Below are 20,567 nucleotides of genomic sequence, written 5' to 3'. Positions count from 1 at the left end.
CGATATTCTTATCGACTTAAAACAGTTCAACACCTGCAGACTGACTACAGAGGAGGAAAATGTGAATCTGTGATGATAAATAAGTAACAAGAACAAAAGAAAACAAAAACAAAAGAGTTTATTGTGAGTGATGTCATCTCTCAGCACTTCCGTCTCCAGACTCATTGTCCTTATTCACTTCTGTCTGCTGGAAACAATGGCCGAACAATGACTTAAACAGGTCATTCCTGCAAAATAAAGGAGCATGGTTTACTCGTTTGGTTAAGTAAAAGTTAAAGTGACATTCCTGAGTCTGCTGCCATTTTTAAGATGTGATCGACTAACAGAGACTTTTTAACGATTGTAATGACATATCAAGTATATTTCTGCATCAAATATTAGTTGCTGCATATTAAACGTGTTGCTGATCGTTCTAATATTTGTAGTAGGTTAAATTTCATTTTATTTCCTAAAATATAATTTTTTGGAGACAAAATCCAGTTTGGGCTTCTTACAAATATTGAGATGACCAGAAACAAATGGAATATACAAACACTGATATTCTAAACAGGAAAATATATTTAATATGTAAGTTTAATCGTAGAAATATTTTATTACTCGGAAACATCTTACAATGCAGCAAACTCAAGATACTTTTTTACACAGATGGCGGCCATGCACCAAATGATATATAATTTTCAGTGATACTAGGCTAGCTCTGGGTGAGCAAAACAATTCACCAAATTGTTTATTAAACTTAAAAAATTGTGAGTTATTTTCTAAACAAATGTCAATTATTACATGAAATTATTTCGCCAAACTAAAATAAAATTCACCAACTGCTTTCAAAATTCACAATTGGCAAATTTGGTGAGTGCCAGAGCTATCCCTGGTGATATATAATTTTCAGTGGAATCATGATGTTCTACTGCTGACCACAGGGATGTGATTCTCATTTAGAATTAAAGGCTGAAATGATCTTTAAAAAGCTGAAACCTCTATAACTATACATAAATAAAGGTCATTTGTCAGAATTTCAGATCAAATCCAATCTACCGTATGAAAATCATTTCAAACAAAAACTAATTAAAATTAGCTCCACTGGTTAATTACTATTACCTGTGGATCTAACAGCACCCCGTTGGAGCTAATGTCCAGTTGACCTTTCATTCGACCAATCAAAACCTTACTTGCAAAATCAAGCCAGTGATTTGAAAACATTTGAAATTATGCCGGAAACTAATTTCAAGATGAAAAAAAAAACCTGCGATGGTATAGTCATAAAATCTGTTGATAGTAGTATACAATCCAGAGTTTATTACTGCACTTTCCCCCCTGTTTTTTAATGTTGAAATAGACCAACAAGTTCGCCTATTGCATAAATAGTCTCGCCCAATACTTTTAGAATTTGTATGGTCCCAAAAAACGCTATAAAAGGTGAAGTGTAATTGGTCGATATTTAAATTGTTATTTATAGATGAAATGTCACCTGGACATCGGAGTCCACGCAATGCTGTTAGATTTACTGATAGACCAGTAGAGCTAATTTGAATCAGACTGAAAAAAACGAAAAAAAAACCCCAGAAGCTGAAATCTGATAAAAAGCTGAAAAATCACATTTAAATAGTTTGACTGAGAATGTAAAAACATCTGAAGATTTAATATTCTCCTGGATATGTTTGAAGTAATATTGGCAAAACTATTTCAAGTAAAAAGTAACGATGAATAATTTCCAGTCCCTGTAAAGTAGACAGTTGTAAAGAATAAACAGTTTATAAATTACTTACTTTGCCTCTTCAGACCAGGTGGTTCTGTCAACAGGAGCCATGAAGTTGACCAGTTTGTTGTGTATCTCATATCTGAAAGGTACAAACATAAAATTAAACTCCTGAAATGGTCATTGCTAGATCAGTCACACTGGCTAGATTGGTAAACAAGCATTTTGTGAGTACTGCTAAAATATTTGACTTGAGACACCATACACAATGTGTTGGGGTGCCAATAAGCAACCATTTGTAACATTCTTTTTACACCTGACAACCTTGAAGTGTGAAAAAAAAAATGTTTTTCTTATGTCAAGAGCCATAACTCTGTCAAAATGGGTAAATTGTAATGAAAGTCCACCTTTATTTGTATCAGTACATGAAAAAGCTATAAACAAAATTTCAGCACAATATCTTGAGGCATTGTAAAAAAAAAAAAAAAAAGTCCGGAAACCTACATGTGGGGCAGGTGGACAGTAAGATAGAAACAATAATACTGAACAGAACCAATAACTGATTAATGACATACAAAATTAACTTTATTAGTCTCCTACTGATCCAAACACAGGGGACTATTAGGTTTTGTCTCGGTCCTGTCTGTCTGTCTGTCTGTCCATATTTTCCACATGTTTCCCCCCCCCAACAAAACCTCGAAATATTGAGCTAAAAGTTTGTGTATAGCTTGTAGTTTATGTAGTGCTTCAGATCAAGTTTGACCTTCATGGCGATTTACCAATTTAATTTTTTTTACAGAGTTATGGCCCTTGAACCAGACTTTTTTTCTTCTTGAAATGCCTCAAGATATGGAGCTGAAACGTATTTGACTTTCATGTCAATTTACCCATTTTTAGTTATAGGCCTGCAGCCTATTTCACTAAACATCATGAGTTACGTTTTGAACGTCAACGTAAATCTACGATTCTTATTACTATTATAGTTCAACAAATATAGTTAGAAGAGCCCATATTTCATTTTCTTTTGTCTTTAAAATACTCCAGCTTCCGCAATGATGTAGGTTTCTGCGTGAAATTGATGCCAAACACGTGTAAACGCACGGCCGGTGTAACTGCTAGTAGCAGACGTAACTTATGATGTTTTGTGAAATAAGGCCCTGAACTTAGGAGATATGAAATTTGTTTGGGCCTGGTAGGAGACATGTATTATTTTAACAGTACTCTCAGAATGATTGTTAACTTGAATAAACGATGAACAATTCTTACCGTCACAGGATAGAGCCGATACCCTGCATCACTGACCATGTATAAAACTGTATTTGCCAAATGAAATGGGATCAAGAAATATTTTACCTAATTTTTCTTCCTTTACTAGCTTTTCTGTCAACATTTTTCTTCACTCGGTTTCTCAATTTCTGTACTGCCAACCAGCGTCTGAATTAAAAATTAAATTCATATATTAGAACACAGAGTGTATGACAATTTTATAGAATGTCTCTTTGAACTGGACAGAAGATATCATAAAGTTAATATCTTAAGGCAGTATCCACTTATTTTCTGTTTGTCTCAAGTAATAATGTAGCAATGCAAATAATAATGAAAGAAGATACATTGGGCTTTTCCCAAAATTAACCAAAGGAACAATTAAAAAAAAAAAATAGATGGTGCATATTAGAACAACTGTGTTTGCCTCAAATATTGTTTCTTGAATAGCACTTAAAGCTGAGATACAAGTCTTATTTAGGAGATAACCATATGGAGTTTTTAGATTGGTGGGTGTTATTGTCTATTTGATCCCACAAATGTCATCAATGATGTCATTAGCTTTCCGGGTGTTATTTTCATTTGATCCTGGAAAAAGAATGTTATTAACCAATCACAACACAGAACACACTCGCCATCAGTTTACTAACTCATCTACATTTCAGGCTTGTGTGGGGGGTAGGGGTCGAACCCCTCCCTGCTATAACAAATCTTATTAATCAATGTTATAAAGTGGGGAGACAAGATTAAAAAAACACATATAAATATTTGTAGTGGGAAGATGAGATTAAAAAACACATTTAATTTCCCTGCACCCACCTGGCATCCTCGTCCTCTGACGCTAATAAAGCTGGTCTGACCCACAACACTAACTAGCGACCGCCAGTAGTAGGGGTGCATAGAAGGTGATTACAAGTGCCTCTTAACAATGCCAGAAGTAACTACTGAACACTCCCCGAAGTGGTCAGACTAAGCCCACAGCTAAAAGCTGATAGGGAATGGCAGGTGTGTGGCACATATAGCCACAAGAGACAAGCACCTGTTGTGGTTGGAGAGACAAGGACTGGGATGTAGAGGTGGAAAGCAGAAGAAGTTGAAAGATAGGAGTTGGAATTTAAAGGAGAGAAAGGAAAGGGGGCAGTGGGTTAAAATAACTACAAAAAAACCCCAAAAACTCACATTTAAATATCTGTGCCTGTATTTTTGTATTAGAAAAACATGTTATAAAGTGAGGATATGAGATTGCAGTGTTAACTCATAAAAAGCTAGGCTGTTGTTAAATACTGATTCAGTGAACACACAAACCTGCTGACTTCGACAGGGTCATTAATCTCACTGGTCTTCCTCTCGATGAGTTCTCGCAGCAGCTGATGGTAGAAGTCGTCATCATCGAATATCTCCTCGTCGTAATCTTTCAAGTGATCTCGCGTAGGTGCTGCCTCGGACTGCAAACAAAGCCACATTCAAACTGCAGGTCACTGTAATTCTACCACAAACTGACGAGTATTCAAATCCTGCAAAACTTTATATAACAGTTTGCAGTAACCGGGCTCAGACACACTTTGTTATCAAACAAATAACATGATTTTTCTTGATTTTTACTAATGTGAAAACTTTACTAACAACTTAAAGTAAAGTTAAACATAAAAGCTAATGCCAACAATGTCTCAGCAAAAGTACCACCATGTATCAACCAAACCAGGGCTCTGGGTGAGCAGAAAATTTCACCACATTTTTTATTAAAGTTAAAACCCAGTTATTTTTGAACAAAATGTAAGTTATTACATCAAATTATTTCGCCACGTTAAAATCAAATTTGCCAACTGCTTTCAAAAATTGCAATCAACAAATTTAATGAGCGCTAGAGCTAGTCCTCACTACTTAAGGGTTGTCTTAACTTTTTTATGTTCATCTGGGTATGAAAAAAAATAATCCTCCATTCTCACTTAACAATGTAAAACCAACTGAGAAGAATGAACCCTGATGGACTAATATTGTATGAAACATGTTTCTCCAGTGTAAAACCAACTGAGAAGAATGAACCCTGATAGACTAATATTGTACGAAACATGTTTCACCAATGTAAAACTAATATTGTACGAAACATGTTTCACCAATGTAAAACCAACTGAGAAGAATGAACCCTGATAGACTAATATTGTATGAAACATGTTTCTCCAATGTAAAACCAACTGAGAAGAATGAACCCTGATAGACTAATATTGTATGAAACATGTTTCTCCAGTGTAAAACCAACTGAGAAGAATGAACCCTGATAGACTAATATTGTACGAAACATGTTTCACCAATGTAAAACTAATATTGTACGAAACATGTTTCACCAATGTAAAACCAACTGAGAAGAATGAACCCCGATGGACTAATATTGTACGAAACATGTTTCTCCAATGTAAAACCAACTGAGAAGAATGAACCCCGATGGACTAATATTGTATGAAACATGTTTCTCCAATGTAAAACCAACTGAGAAGAATGAACCCCGATGGACTAATATTGTACGAAACATGTTTCTCCAATGTAAAACCAACTGAGAAGAATGAACCCCGATGGACTAATATTGTATGAAACATGTTTCACCAATGTAAAACCAACTGAGAAGAATGAACCCCGATGGACTAATATTGTATGAAACATGTTTCACCAATGTAAAACTAATATTGTACGAAACATGTTTCACCAATGTAAAACCAACTGAGAAGAATGAACCCTGATGGACTAATATTGTACGAAACATGTTTCACCAATGTAAAACCAACTGAAAAGAATGAACCCCGATAGACTAATATTGTATGAAACATGTTTCTCCAATGTAAAACCAACTGAGAAGAATGAACCCCGATGGACTAATATTGTATGAAACATGTTTCTCCAATGTAAAACCAACTGAAAAGAATGAACCCCGATAGACTAATATTGTATGAAACATGTTTCTCCAATGTAAAACCAACTGAGAAGAATGAACCCTGATGGACTAATATTGTATGAAACATGTTTCACCAATGTAAAACCAACTGAAAAGAATGAACCCCGATAAGACTAATATTGTATGAAACATGTTTCTCCAATGTAAAACCAACTGAGAAGAATGAACCCTGATAGACTAATATTGTACGAAACATGTTTCACCAATGTAAAACCAACTGAGTAGACTGAGATCACGTACGCTTTCATCAGCTGCGGTGTGTCTCTCTATCTCTTCCTCTCTCTTCTCTACGTTTCCCAGCACGCGGTACGCCGACCTCTTCAACTGAGTCCTCTTCACCAGGCGGTCTCTGTCACTTAAAATCTACAGTAAACAAACATTCTGATAAATGAGACGGAGATTTAACGGTTATATGTCCTGTCTGAAGTGAGCCTCGATACATTTCACAGAAAACAGTTGTATCAAAAGGTTTGAAATTATTTTTCTTGTATAACTAACAGGATGTAATCTACCATATATATTGGGGCAGCTCATCTGTCCCATTCCCCTAAATTACATTCCCAATCTGATACCAAAGTTTTCAAATACGACCTAACAGTTTCCCAATTAAGACTGCCAAAGTTGCTCTGTCATGGTCACTTGGAACTCATAAACCCTTTCTTAATATGGTAATTTGGCTAATTACATATAGGGTTAGGGGGTGGTTTGATCTTCGCTTATCCCACTTGCAAAACACCTCTCAACATATACATGTATATAGGATATGGGGTTATTTCGCATTTTGGTGCAGTTTAAGGGTCGAGGGTACGTGCCTTAGAGCTTAAAATGGGACAAATTTACATGATTCTCCTAATTTTAGAAAGTTCATTAAAACCCACCCACTCTACATGCATGAAATATATTGTGAAACTAAACCAGTAATATAACTTTAGATAGTATGGCTGGGTCATCGCCTAGGAGCAGCCAATCGTATGTCTTTAAATCAACAACACATTGCTGTGTGATATCATAATTAATACATGTTCTCACCAATGGGTGTGTAAGAATGAGAGTTTACCTACAAACTCTTCAGCTGTTTAACGCTACACAAACCTGCTGCACTTGCTTCATCACAGACTGGTCAAAGGCTCCGAAAGATTTACTGTTCACTTTGCCTGTAGCAAGTCTAGTTTTGTCATGCCATTTTTCTATTGTCGAATCTCTGCAATATCAAGCAAGGGATGTAAATGACAAGTGCATACTGGTGTAACGTAGTTTGCCCATCACTCAATATTTAGGTAATAAAAATAGCTTAAAATGATCATTTTTTTCACTGGGAACTGTCAGATATATTCAAATTACAGAAACCGGTCATAATTAAGTAAAACCTCAACTACAATTTAGCAAGTGTGTAATGGTAGATATTGGGTTAACATTCCAATATAGACTCAAACCCTGAGCAAGTTTTAACAACTCATTAGAGTTTATGTTAGATCACTACACCTCTCTCACTAACCATTAAGACAAAATTTACATAGCTGAGGACATCATCTTGAACCGTAACTACCGGCCTAGGTGGTGTTGTGGTTAAGCCATCAGACATAAGGCTGATAGGTACTGGGTTTGCAGCTCGGTACCCGCTCCGACCATGACAGAGTTTTAACAACTCAATCGGTTTATGTTAAGACCACTACACTGACTTCTCTCTCACTAACCATTAAGACAATTTACTTAGCTGAGGTGTGTACGCAGGAAATCATCTTGAACCATAACTACCGGCCTAGGTGGTATTGTGGTTAAGCCATCAGACATAAGGCTGATAGGTACTGGGTTCGCAGCTTGGTACCCGCTCCGACCATGACCGAGTTTTAACAACTTAATCGGTTTATGTTAAGACCACTACACTGACTTCTCTCTCATTAACCATTAAGACAATTTACATAGCTGAGATGTGTATGCAGGAAATCATCTTGAACCATAACTACCGGCCTAGGTGGTGTCGTGATTAAGCCATCAGACATATAAGGCTGGTAGGTACTGGGTTCGCAGCTCGGTACCCACTGTGATCCTGACAGAATTATAATAACTCACTGGGTTTGTTGTAGACCACTACACCGACTTGTCTCTCACTAAGACAATTTACATAGCTGAGGACATCATCTTCAACCGTAACTACCGGCCTAGGTGGTGTAGTGGTTAAGCCATCAGACATAAGGCTGGTAGGTACTGGGTTCGCAGCTCTGTACCCGATCCGACCATGATCAAGTTTTAACAACTAATTGGGCTTTTGTTAGACCACTACACTGACTTCTCTCTCACCAATCATGAAAGAAAGGAAGAAATGTTTTATTTAACGATGCACTCAACACATTTTATTGACGGTTATATAGCGTCAGACATATGGTTGAGGACCACACAGATATTGAGAGAAGAAACCTGCTGTCGCCACTTCATGGAATACTCTTTTCAATTAGCAGCAAGGGATCTTTTATATGCACCATCTCATAGACAGGATAGCACATACCACCGTCTTTGATGTACCAGTCGTGGTGCACTGGCTGGAGCCTAAAAAGGCACAATGGGCCCACTGACGGGGATCGATCCCAAACCGACCGCGCATCAAGCAAGAGCTGTACCACTGGCCTACGTCTCGCCCTACTGACGGGGATCGATCCCCATGAAGACAATTTACATAGCTGAGGTGTGTACCCAGGACAGATGCTATTTTGTGAAGGCTAAAATGAGAATGTATACAAATGTAGATAAATTGGGAAAATCTTGGATTAGGATACAAAGATAAAAAGTGGAAATCTATAAATAATTTTAATTTAAAGGAGCCAGTTTAGTTTTCAACAGAATTTGTTTTATACAGTGGGTATAAGCCAACCAAATAATTTTTGAAAACTACAAAAACAGAAACCAATAAATTAAGATAACTTTATCCTACAACTACCATTTCTATTGACAGCTAAAGCAGTCATATCCTACTACTAGCATAATAACTTTTCCCCTTAATTTTTATGGTCTGCAGGATAAAGATAATAACATTTAATCTTTCTATTAAATGAAGTTATCAAAGTAACAACATATAATTATTTGCCAATTAAACTGTTTTATTGACTCTTAGTTATTGTAATAAATGCATATTCAGAGGCTTAAAATAACAAATTATTAAGGTTTGTGTGCTGTCAATTGTGACGTTACATCACACTTTTATAAGTGACATCATATTGAGGTATGACGTAAGTTAGTTGTTTAAAGTTTTAAACGTAAAACATTTCAAGTGTTGGCCAAGTATTTACAAACAAATGAAACCCTCCCACCCTATAACCCTCTACGTTTAAATTGTTTGCTATTTTGCTGCTGGTGTGTTATTTTATAATTTCAGATTGGATATTCTAGTGTACTGTATGAAGACTGTTCAAATAGAAATCGTCACGGCTAAATGTGTGATCACTCGCATGATTAAATCTAGACAATACTGAATATTGCGCACAAAAGATAATGTTTAATAATGACATTTTCCTGCGGTACACAGTAAATCAGGAAAATATGTTTGCTAGGTTCATACTCGAATAAGAGTGGACATGAATATTTATGAGCAAAATGAGGCTGCACATACTATATATGTCTATAAGGAGAAGCACGTGTGTGCATAGTTCATTCTAGCTTGCGTCTGAACCAGTAACAGCCAGATATTCATGATTTAATTATTTACATAAATATATATTTTCCAAAGGTTTTCCAGTCTTTTTCTCAATGAGTTTTTACTCTGGGTTTTTTAACCTGGAAGTAAACTTGTTATATGAAAATAGATTGCGTTTGTTAGGAGTGGAATGCTTATGGAATTTATGAAGATTTGTTTATTTATGATGTACAAAAAAATGAAGAAAAAAAGAAGAAGCCAGTTCCATGTAGTTTCTCGGTCAGCCTACAAGGCATTTTGGAGTGTTGTTTTATATTAAGAGGATGAGAGTTTTTAATAATTTTTACTATATCACGAATTGGCAGTTTCTCGCTCAACAACAGTACCGTTTATTTATTTATGTATTTATTTATTTGAATTTTATTTGAATTGGATTTTGATATATTTTCATTGATGATTTATTTGCATATTTTCGACATGTGTACACTGTTGCTCAATTTATCTGTTTATCTATTTGTGTCCATTTATTTATATTTGGGTTGCCCAAATGCCCTATTTTCGGGTGGTAACCTTATATTAAGCCGTGGCCAATTCAGCCAATAAACAAGTAAACACAATATTTTGAATTGTTATCTTTGATAATAACTGGTTAATAACGTCAGATATCTGCTTTATCCTGTTCAGGCTGAATGAGAAATTCCACTCGGCTTCCCATTCTTACCTTCACATGATAAAGCAGATATCCGACATCATTAACTAGTTATTCTTTATTTACCAACCTGTATGCTTTGAAACTGGCATGTCGTTTCGCTAAGAATTCTGGGTAATCTTTCATTTTTAGTTTGCGTTTAAGAACTGAGCTTTTCAGTTTAGTTTTCTGATCTGTGGTAGCAGTATCTTCTTTTTCAGAATCACTGGTAATTTCCTCATCATCTTCATCCAGTTGTCTAAAACATGAAAAACGGTTAATTAAATTTATTTACAAAAAACAGGTACAGTTAACCTTTAAAAACATTTTCTTCAACTGAGTGAACCAATACAGATCCAACTCACTTTTTTTCCAGTAACAGTTTCTCTCACATTTCATTTGAATTAAATATAATAAAAAATATCTAAATTACACCGTTGTACAGATTTTAAGACTATTTTCTCTCAAGAAATTCTTAGCCTGAATTAAAAACAATCATCATAAAATTAAAGATCTGTAAGTTTGTCACACCTTGAAAAAGAAAATAAGGAAAATTTGACTGTACATATCACAGCCTTTGATGTACCAGTCGTTGGGCACAGGCTGGGATGGGAAAGAATATGAGACCTATTGCACTTCAGGTAAGCACTCTACATCTAGTCTATATCCCACCTCGACTCCACCAAGGACAATTGTTCCTGGAATCCACCACACCTAGGGTAAACTCTCTACATCTAGCCTACATCCTACTGACTCCACCAAGGGCAATCGATCCTGGAATCCTTCAAGCCTCAGCTAAGCACTCTACATCTAGTCTATATCTCACCTCAACTCCACCAAGGGCAATTGATCCTGGAATCCAGCACACCTAGGGTAAGCACTCTACATCTAGCCTACCTCCCACCCTTACTACCACCAAGGACAATTGATCCTGGAATCCAGCACACCTAGGGTAAGCACTCTACATCTAGCCTACATCCCACCCTTCCTCCCACCAAGGACAATTGATCCTGGAATCCAGCACACCTAGGGTAAGCACTCTACATCTAGCCTACATCCCACCAAGGACAATTGATCCTGAAATCCAGCACACCTAGGGTAAGCACTCTACATCTAGCCTACCTCCCACCCTTAATACCACCAAGGACAATTGATCCTGGAATCCAGCACGCCTCAGACGAACACGCTATCACTGAGCTATATCCTGCCCCCCACAATGTCAGAGAATGTAATAAAAGTACAGGTAATTTACTTTTTGTTAGATGGTGACGTTCCTTCAACAATGTGCTTCGTTTCTGGGTTCTGGAGGAGCAGTAATGTCTGTAGCTCAACTAGATCACCAAGAAGACTCTTCAGAACACTGCGGGCTGGAAGACCACATTATAACTGAACAGCACACAACATAGTTAATGAATGTAACGTCTAAATCACTCTAAATCTAAGATATTCCACAGAAAATAACAACTAGATTTTACAGTTCTGGCTAGAGATTTTAGAAGATATCTTAGCCGTACAATTTTGAAAAACAGTCGTAGCCTATGACATAACTACAAAGCATGTCATTGTGATATCATAGCATATGACAAGTTTAGATACCATATTGCTAAGATCTGGGACCTGGTTTTTGAATTTTTAAAAATAATGAAATGATTAATTAAAAACGAATATTTCAATAAATAATTAAATAAACCATGAAAATAAAATAAATTCTTGCAAACTTTACAGAGATTATAACTTAATAAGCAATGACTAAAAAATAAAATGGATTTAATACCCTGACTTAATTATTGTGAACACACACTTTACCAATTTTCTGCAAATTTCGGCAGTAGCAAAATAAAACAAATTGGTCTTAAAATATATGCAGTTGTTTTTAGTTCCCTAAAATAATAGCACAGCCTTTTACTGTACTGTACAATAAACATGAAATTAAGATTCAATATGGTACCATTTTTAGTAGATTTTTCCAGGTTGTCTCCCCCTGTTTCCATAAACCGTTGCCAGGTGTCAGGATGCGGCAGCTGGTTGACAACTGTGACAGTTTTTTGCATTTTAATTCTCTCTTCCAGCAAAGTGTCCCATAATGCTATTCACAAAAGAAAAGACAAAACAACTACTGAAACAATCATTCTGAGAATACTGCTAAAGCAATTTTTTTCATTTCATCTTATTTTCGTGCTTATATCCAATTACGGTTCAAGCATGCTGTCCTAGGCACACACCTCAGCTATCTGGGCTGTGTGTCCAGGACAGTGGGTTAGTTCTTAGTGGTCTTACACCTACCCATTGAGTCGTTAAAACTCGCTATGGGTGGGAGCCGGTACCGGGCTGCGAACCCTGTACCTATTAGCCTTATGTCCGATGGCAAAAGAAATACATGTCCCCTACCAGGCCATAACTCTGTGAAAAATTAGCAAATCATCATGAAAATCTGTAACTGAAAATTATAAAGCTATACACAAAATGTAAGCTCAATATCTTGAGGCATTGGGAAAAACAGTCTGCAAAACAAATGTTGGACAGACAGACACGAAACCTATGGTTCACTCTGGTTGATCCAGGTGGGGACTAATAAAAAGTCATTTTCAAGATAGAAGTAAAAAAAAATTGAATGTTAAATGTTTGTGGCGTTTATATCTTAAAACTCAGTTAAAAAGTTTACAATTCCTCAATAAGTAGGAATTTTTTTTTTAATATGTATCAAAACAATTTTTTTAAATTTTAATTAAAATTAACAATATTGTAACAGCGAAGAACATGCCACTGAACATCTAGCCAAAGTAAAAGAGTTGAATTACATGGCTCACATCATAATCAATGACCTCACTTTGCTTTAAATGGTCGCTATAATCGGTCAATACAAACAGTGGGTACAAGATAGATATAATTAACTTTGGACATATTTGCCAGTTACATGGATCATTACAGATACTAAATATAAACATATTTCTAAAATAAAGAAATAAATACTAACTCAGCTGGGCACGAGCAGCATTTCCTTTCTTCACATCTTCGTCCTGCTGGCGTGGTGTAAAATTGGAAACAGTGCTAGCTGAACCAAAAAGAAAAACATCATTTATTACATCCACATAATGTTGCATGAGATCCACATGTTTGTTATTTCTATATGTTTTAGAGTATGACATTGACTAAATAGATGCAGATTCTATATTGATCCACAACCTAATTTAACTTTTGATGACATATTCTAAGTGCTTGTTGCCAATCAGACAACATTTTGAGTTTAATATTTTTATTAGTGACTACTATTTTAAAGTAACAAAATGTTTTTAAAACCCTAATCCTCCAAGAATAAATTGTTGACTCCTCAAATACTAATATTGCACCTTTGAAAAAGATTAATGGATGTTATAAGAAGAAATGCAATAGTTGAACCTGATTACGTAACAAATAATTAAATAACATACTTTCATTTGCATCCTCCTCTTCTGCACTGTCATCATCATCCTGAGAGTCATCATCAGCATCAGTTCCCCCACTGTCGTCATCATCAGCATACTTGCTGTAATCACCATCATCCACAAAACTGGAATTAAAAATGAGAAGCAAATCTTACATTAGGTGTGCTGGGCCCAGTTCCAAGAAGTGATTTTAGTCCTAAGATCGCTTTGTGGAAAGTGGCCCAGAACTATAAAATGAAGAGGATTATAAATATTTTTACTAAATGTAGAACTAAAATGGAATCAAATAACATGATTTTATGTTTAGCATGATCTCGTATGCGTTTCTAATGATGCACTTCTAACAGTCATAACAAAATATACAGATGCTGACACTGAACAGTCTGAACTTCGTTAAAGGTTATGAACTATGAGCTGTACTGTACACAGGGCTCGACCTTAGTGGTAGCCTGGAGTGTTTTGGCTACCCATTTGTGACTCGGCCTACCAGATATCTAAACTCAGTAGTCCGCAAGGCTACTAGATTTGTTTTGCACATCCAGTTACTCTGCAATCAACAAGACGCTGAAACACCTAAAAAAAAACCCACCTAGAACAACATGTTTAAACAAAAATAAATAATTTTGCTTTTTTAATCTTTTTAAAAAATTTATTAAAATTATAGGACTACCAATTTTTACTGAGGGCTACCAGATTTTATATGGGCTACCACTGAAAAAGAGTTACGGCCAAGGCCATTTATACTTTGTAGTCCCAGTAGCAAATAAAATTAGTTATTCCTACTTTTGCTTTCACAGCTATAAGCGTTGCAAGGTGTCTTACAAAATACCTATGTTAAACGTTTCAGCTTTATCTAAAACCAAGGACGTCCTTATATGTGATGATTCTAATTTATTCTGCACGTACACTATACAGCAAATCAAACAAATTACATCACTATTCAAGAAAGTTAAGTCTTGGTTGTCTTTCCATTTAGCACCCCCCCACCCACCCCAGATTTAATGCTGGATTTTCTATAATTCTTATAACCTGAAATAGCTTTTATAAATACTGGAAATAAAAATTTATGTAATGTCATCTTCTGATAGTTAACTACAATTTGGCAAAAAAAAATTATCGCTATAAAGTTAATCTTTATATGTTGACTTTACTATATATATATACTCAACAATGAAAGTTTAGCTAATGTTAAAAGAAGTGGCATAACATTTATAAATTAACCTATTTTTATTAATTAGTATTCACATCTGAAATGTTTACCATTTAGAAACAACATAAACTCATCAAACTTTGCCTTAACACAACAGGAGGACCTGGTTTTCTTTTAAGTTTATTCAACCATGGCAAATTTAGACGTCATAAAAGATATCTGCTAAACTTTCGTTGTTGAGTGTATATATATATATATATATATACAGTCAACTCCACTTATTTGCACATCGGTTTATAGCATAATTCGGTTAATCGACTATTTTCACCCAACACGGAACCATTTGCCCTTATAACACTACAAAACATCCGGTTAATTGCACAGACTACAGGCTATATATCGGTTATTTGCACATATAAATAACGATTTTTTTGTTTTTTTTGGTGCTAAATTAATGTCACAAATGACTGAGAATGTCTATCAAACTTTGGCAAAAAAACTCAAATAAATCACCGATTAATCTGTTTTGTTTGAGCTCACTGTGTGGTAAGCCGACTGTAAGTGTAATCGCTGTTTACAGAGTCGACGTGTGACATGCAAATGAGATGGTGTGCACGTTACTACTGGCGAATCACAATACCCGACTACAAGATTTAAGAATGACATAATTAAGTTGAATAAACCTAAGACCTAATGTTTTGTTTGCAATATATTGCTGTTAATCAGAGGCCATCTCAATAACAAGTAACTCTCCGACTATTATTTTTAGAAGTACCGCCTGTGCGCATGCGCACTCAACTATTGAGGCCCTATTCGATTGACGTGTTCAGGGCAATCATTGTTCTGTATCAATTATTACGTTATGTTGAGAAGCCTTGTTAATAATTAAAAGATTACAGATCAATCGTCCTAGGCGGTTATGTTTTTAATAAATGTGACCGAGAAAGGGTTGTTGTTCACTTATTCATTAGATGCAGTGTACGCTATATCTGTTAAACGCAAAAGAAACGATTTATCACTTGCTTCCCGGAAAATGTAGCGGAAAAAAAAAGACTGGTGGGGGAGGTCGTCAAAAAAACAAACATAACAAAGACCGTTATTTATGGATCGTCCCTAAGTTTCTGCTATATTGTTAGACACCAATCAGTCGGACCTCACCATGAAGGTCAGTCAATTGTGTTTAGACCGGTCATGCATGCAATGCAGACTGCTGGAACTGATAACGACTCACTAGCCGAGCTTAACTTTAATTGCTTAACTATAGCAAAGTCATTATTTGGGGATCACAAATAATACCAAAGCTTGCCGTATCTTTTGGGATGGAAAGAACACCATACCAGCAAATGCATACAAGTTCACGTAATTCTATTCGGTCAATCAACAGCCCGGTAATTCCGGAAACTGACGTCATTTTGTAAACACGTGCACCGATGAAACGTGAACTTTTTGATGGTTCTGTTGTTTCAAGTTTATCTCATTAACTACATGGCTAATACACTTTGTTTACACTAGTGGATGGTCAGTGGTTTTTTTTTTTAATGCACAAAGTTTGTGTTTTTAGAAAACGACGCCAGTTTGTGTTTTTAGAAAACGACGCCAGTTTGTGTTTTTAGAAAACGACGCCCAGTGACGGACGTTGTTGGTTTTTTAGAAAATGATTTCTGGTCTGGCAGATTAAAACAAAACGCCATGCTAATTATATATATCGATAGATATATTTTTTTACATTTATATATATCTAACTGCATGTGACATGTGTTAACTGTAATAGTTCCGGTATGAAGTACTGCATTATGCTAGACTGTCTCCCATGCCACTTTGTAGTTGGATGGCTGTTACAAAGTGAAAGTCGGTACTCTATCGGTTAATCGACTAACCCGGTTAATTGCACAAAATCGAGCAGCACCGAGGGTATGCAAATAAGCGGGTTTGACTGTATATATATATATATATATAAAATAAAATTAAAAAGGTGGGAGTTTTATCCATCTTATGCAATGCAAATTTCTAAATACCAGTATTTCTTGATTTTATATATTTAATTAGGATTTCTAAATTCACCTGAATTCCTGAGATGTATATCCACCATCAGAACCTGATACGTTTAATTTAGTTTTGAATTTCTCAAGTTGTGTTTCTTCTTCACCACTTTCAGACTCTGAAACATCATCATCATCACCCTCGTCATCATCACTGTCCTCAGTGAGGCTGTCTGCATCCATTGCCTTGTCCAGTGCAGCTACGGCAGCTTCGTCAACATCATCATCTAAATGTCAAGACACAATGTTATTCACAGGCATTCCTTGATGCGTTAACAATGTTCTGGAAACAAAATTGTATGCATGAATCAATATTTTCTAAATACATATATACTTTTAATTCAATTACATTACAATATTTAATTATAGCTCTGTATATCAATAAATAGTCACAATTTTTAACATGATCGCATTCTAATATCCACTGGTTTTTTAAAGATGTATTTATTTATTACAAATTACATGCTAATACATCAGTTCCCTTTTAACACAAGCAACTATAGTTTAGAATATAAATATTCACAACTATATTTTGATGCAGTAGTTTCATAATATTCCTAGGAATTTTTAATTAAATTTACACAATAGTAATAATTTACCACTAAGATATCATGCATGCAATAAAGCAAACTTTAATATTATAAATATCAAACGATACATGGGAATTTTTAATCAAACTTACACAATAGTACTAATTTACCATTAAGATAGGCACGCAATAAAGCAGAATTTAATATTATATCAAACCATGCATGGAAATTTTAAATTAAACTTATAAAATAGCAATAATTTACCATAAGATATGCATGCAATATATATATATAAAAAAAATCGTATTAAATCAAAAGACATATGAGAAGTTTTATTTAGTTGCTCAAAAATGGTCATATTTATGTCCTCGAAACTTCCATATTATATTTTCAAAGTTGCAGCAATGTAAAATTTTATTCTTAATTTCACATCAAATGTTTACAAGCCTTCTCTAAATAGCATACCATCTGAATCCTGTTTCCAAGACTTTCTGGAAACCTTCTTTCCTGCATACTTGCTGTCAGTGTCTGACAGAAGAGGGGCTGCCCGCTGTCGCAGAGAACTCTGATCCTGAGGCTCATCATCACGGTCAAACTCTTGAGATTTGTCCACTAACCGCGCAGCTGTTAAAAACACACAATATTGAACATTACATTATGTTTGTTTCATTTATTGACATCTCATTCTTCATAACTTAGGGGTAAAACAAATAAAATCATGGTTGGCATGATTTGCAATTTAAAAATACCAATATAAATGATACAAAGCCTAGCTCAAGTCAATATCAATATTTCTAAGTTTAATTAATAAGAATATTTGCATTAAAGACATAAACAACTGGAAGATGAACAGTTTTAAGCAAGCATTCTGAGAGTAAAGTAAAGTTTATTTTACTTAACGACGCCACTAGAGCACATTGATTATTACCGTACTAAAGCATTCTTGCCCACTGGACTTTATTATCCAGCTTTTGCATAGTGCTAGATTAATATTCATTTAAATATTTTCAAAACAATGATACAATCATGAATGGCAAACGCAATTCTGAAAAACATTAGTTATGATGTCAACTGTCGTAAAACATGAGTTATGACGTCACACATATGTAGAAATCGCCCAGCACCGGGGTGCTAGACACATTTATCTAGCACTGTGCAAAAGCTGGCTAATTCAGTCCAGTGGGCAAGAAAAATCTGTCTAGCACCCCGAATATCTCTCTCTCTCTATATATATTATATATAATGAACAATTTGGTTGAGTGCTCACATCGCAAGATTGAACCACCTTGTTGGATCCCTTCAGCCGACTGGAATTTTTCTCGTTCCAACCAGTGCACCACAACTGGAGAAAAACTGTTGTATGTGTTTTCCTGTCTGTGGGAAAGTGCATATAAAAGAGAACTTGCTGCATTGATGACTACATGTTTGAATTAGCAAATGTTTTACATCCAATAGAAGGAAGGAAATGGTTTATTTAATGACGCACTCAACACATTTTATTTATGGTTATATAGCGTCGCACATATGGTTAACCACACAGATATTGAGGGAGGAAACCTGCTGTCGACACTTCATGGGTTACTCTTTTCGATTAGCAGCAAGGGATCTTTTATATGCACCATCCCATCGACAGGATAGCACATACCATGGCCTTTGATGTACCAGTTGCGGTGTGCACTGGCTGGAGCAAGAAATAGCCCAATGGGCCCACTGATGGGGCTTGATCCCAAACCGACCATGCATCAAGCGAGTGCTTTATCACTGAGCTATGTCTCGCCCCCTACATCCAATAGCTGATGATTAATTAATCAATGTGTTGGCCTCCAGTGGTGTCGCTAAACAAAATAAAACAAACTTCTTATTTCTAAGCCAATTGTTTTCTAAATTGCACACAAAAATTGTATTTTTGTGTGATTTCCAAAACACTTTTGCTTTTCTTCTTACGTGAAACAAAACTGAAATTATTTACAAAAAACATATTTACAGAATAATGGGACGGATTATATAATTAATTTTTTTACCATGTACCAATCTGCTTTATCATAAAGTTTATGTTTTAGAATGTGCCATGTTCGTTGTATTATTCCTATAATAGTATATAAAGAAATAAAGAATTGAACTGCTTTTAAGTAGGGATAACATTTTTTGTAATAGAAAAGTTTTGATTTCTTTTTAACAGTAAAGAGTAGGTTTACTATATTAATAAACAAATAGTTGTACCATCCGTTTCGTCTTCTGGATCATTGAAAACTGGAGTTGGATTAGTCAATTTTTCTAATTCCTCTTTCAAGGAAGCCATGCTGGATTTTCATAAATGGACTGTCTCAGCGTCGACACTTATTCCGTCAGCTTAATTGGATATTAATCGTAGCACTGAGACCAGAAACAGTTTACAATTGGAGGCAACTAAACAACGTGTTTGCAAAAAAATATATACAAGGAAGGGTTAAAATTGCATAGAAATATGGTACTGAGTTCTCGTAGCTATCCAGGGTGATTTTTAATGACTTAATGGAGAGGTGTAAATCCACTACATTGATTCACTAACAACTAATGATTAACCCACTGTTATGAACAGCCCAGAAAGTCGAGGTGTGTGCCCAGGACAACGTGTTAAAATAAAATATAAAACGTTAAAACCTGGAATCCACAAAATAACTAATAGATTTACAATCTCATTTACATTTCCACATAGGCACATGACACAACTGAAATATTTATTTTGGTAAATGATATAATGCGTCATTTTACAGAAAATTTCATTTTTATGTCCATACACAATTTCCTTTTATTTATATATACAAACCTAGGTTTGTTGTTTTTAACGATACCTTTTTAGTAATATATATAATCCTTATATAGCAATTGTTTTCTCTCTGCTAATCTGCTTTGATAAAGATTTTATTCAGGATTAGTGGAAAATGTCATTGGTTTTACCTGTCCCAGCACAATACTATACTGTTGCACTGTTAAAGGGACATTTCTGAGTTTGCTGCAATTTTTAAGATGTTATCGACTAACTGAGACTTTTTAACGATTGTAATTGCATATCAAATATATTTTCTGCCTAAAATATTTGTGGCTGTATATTAGACGTGTTTCTGATCGTTCTAATATTTGTACTAGGTTAAATGTAACTTTATTTCCTAAAATATATTTTTTCGTACGTACGAAATTATTTAAATGCAGTTTGGACTTCTTACAAATATT

The 20,567-nt window shown here is 35.2% G+C and overlaps 1 protein-coding gene across 1 annotated transcript; it reads right to left on the bottom strand.

Moving 5' to 3' along the window:
* Positions 1-101: 101 nt before the first annotated feature.
* Positions 102-19,692, bottom strand: LOC121382330 (protein AATF-like). The gene is made up of 14 exons (XM_041511914.1): positions 19,578-19,692; positions 17,823-17,981; positions 16,850-17,054; positions 13,645-13,763; positions 13,191-13,268; positions 12,165-12,302; positions 11,469-11,583; positions 10,308-10,475; positions 6,996-7,104; positions 6,144-6,266; positions 4,265-4,404; positions 3,050-3,130; positions 1,767-1,838; positions 102-227 (listed from the first exon to the last, which is right to left on the bottom strand). Exons 1-14 carry the CDS (start codon positions 19,654-19,656, stop codon positions 134-136), a joined length of 1,680 nt encoding a protein of 559 aa, XP_041367848.1. The 5' UTR covers positions 19,657-19,692; the 3' UTR covers positions 102-133.
* Between the last annotated feature and the right edge of the window lie 875 nt (positions 19,693-20,567).

Source organism: Gigantopelta aegis, chromosome 9 (genome assembly GCF_016097555.1).
Source record: "Gigantopelta aegis isolate Gae_Host chromosome 9, Gae_host_genome, whole genome shotgun sequence".
Lineage (NCBI taxonomy): Eukaryota > Metazoa > Mollusca > Gastropoda > Neomphalida > Peltospiridae > Gigantopelta > Gigantopelta aegis.
Note: the sequence above shows the minus strand (reverse complement) of the source record. Positions and strands in the feature narration are given on the sequence as shown.

Excerpts from the sequence above, each read along its gene's own strand:
- LOC121382330 (XM_041511914.1), bottom strand. The coding sequence starts at position 19,656 with ATGGCTTCCTTGAAAGAGGAATTAGAAAAATTGACTAATCCAACTCCA. Across the intron at positions 7,105-10,307 it reads GCCAGTTTCAAAGCATACAG|AGATTCGACAATAGAAAAAT; the intron begins GTTGGTAAATAA and ends TTGATATTGCAG. Across the intron at positions 6,267-6,995 it reads TGATGAAGCAAGTGCAGCAG|ATTTTAAGTGACAGAGACCG; the intron begins GTTTGTGTAGCG and ends TGTTTACTGTAG.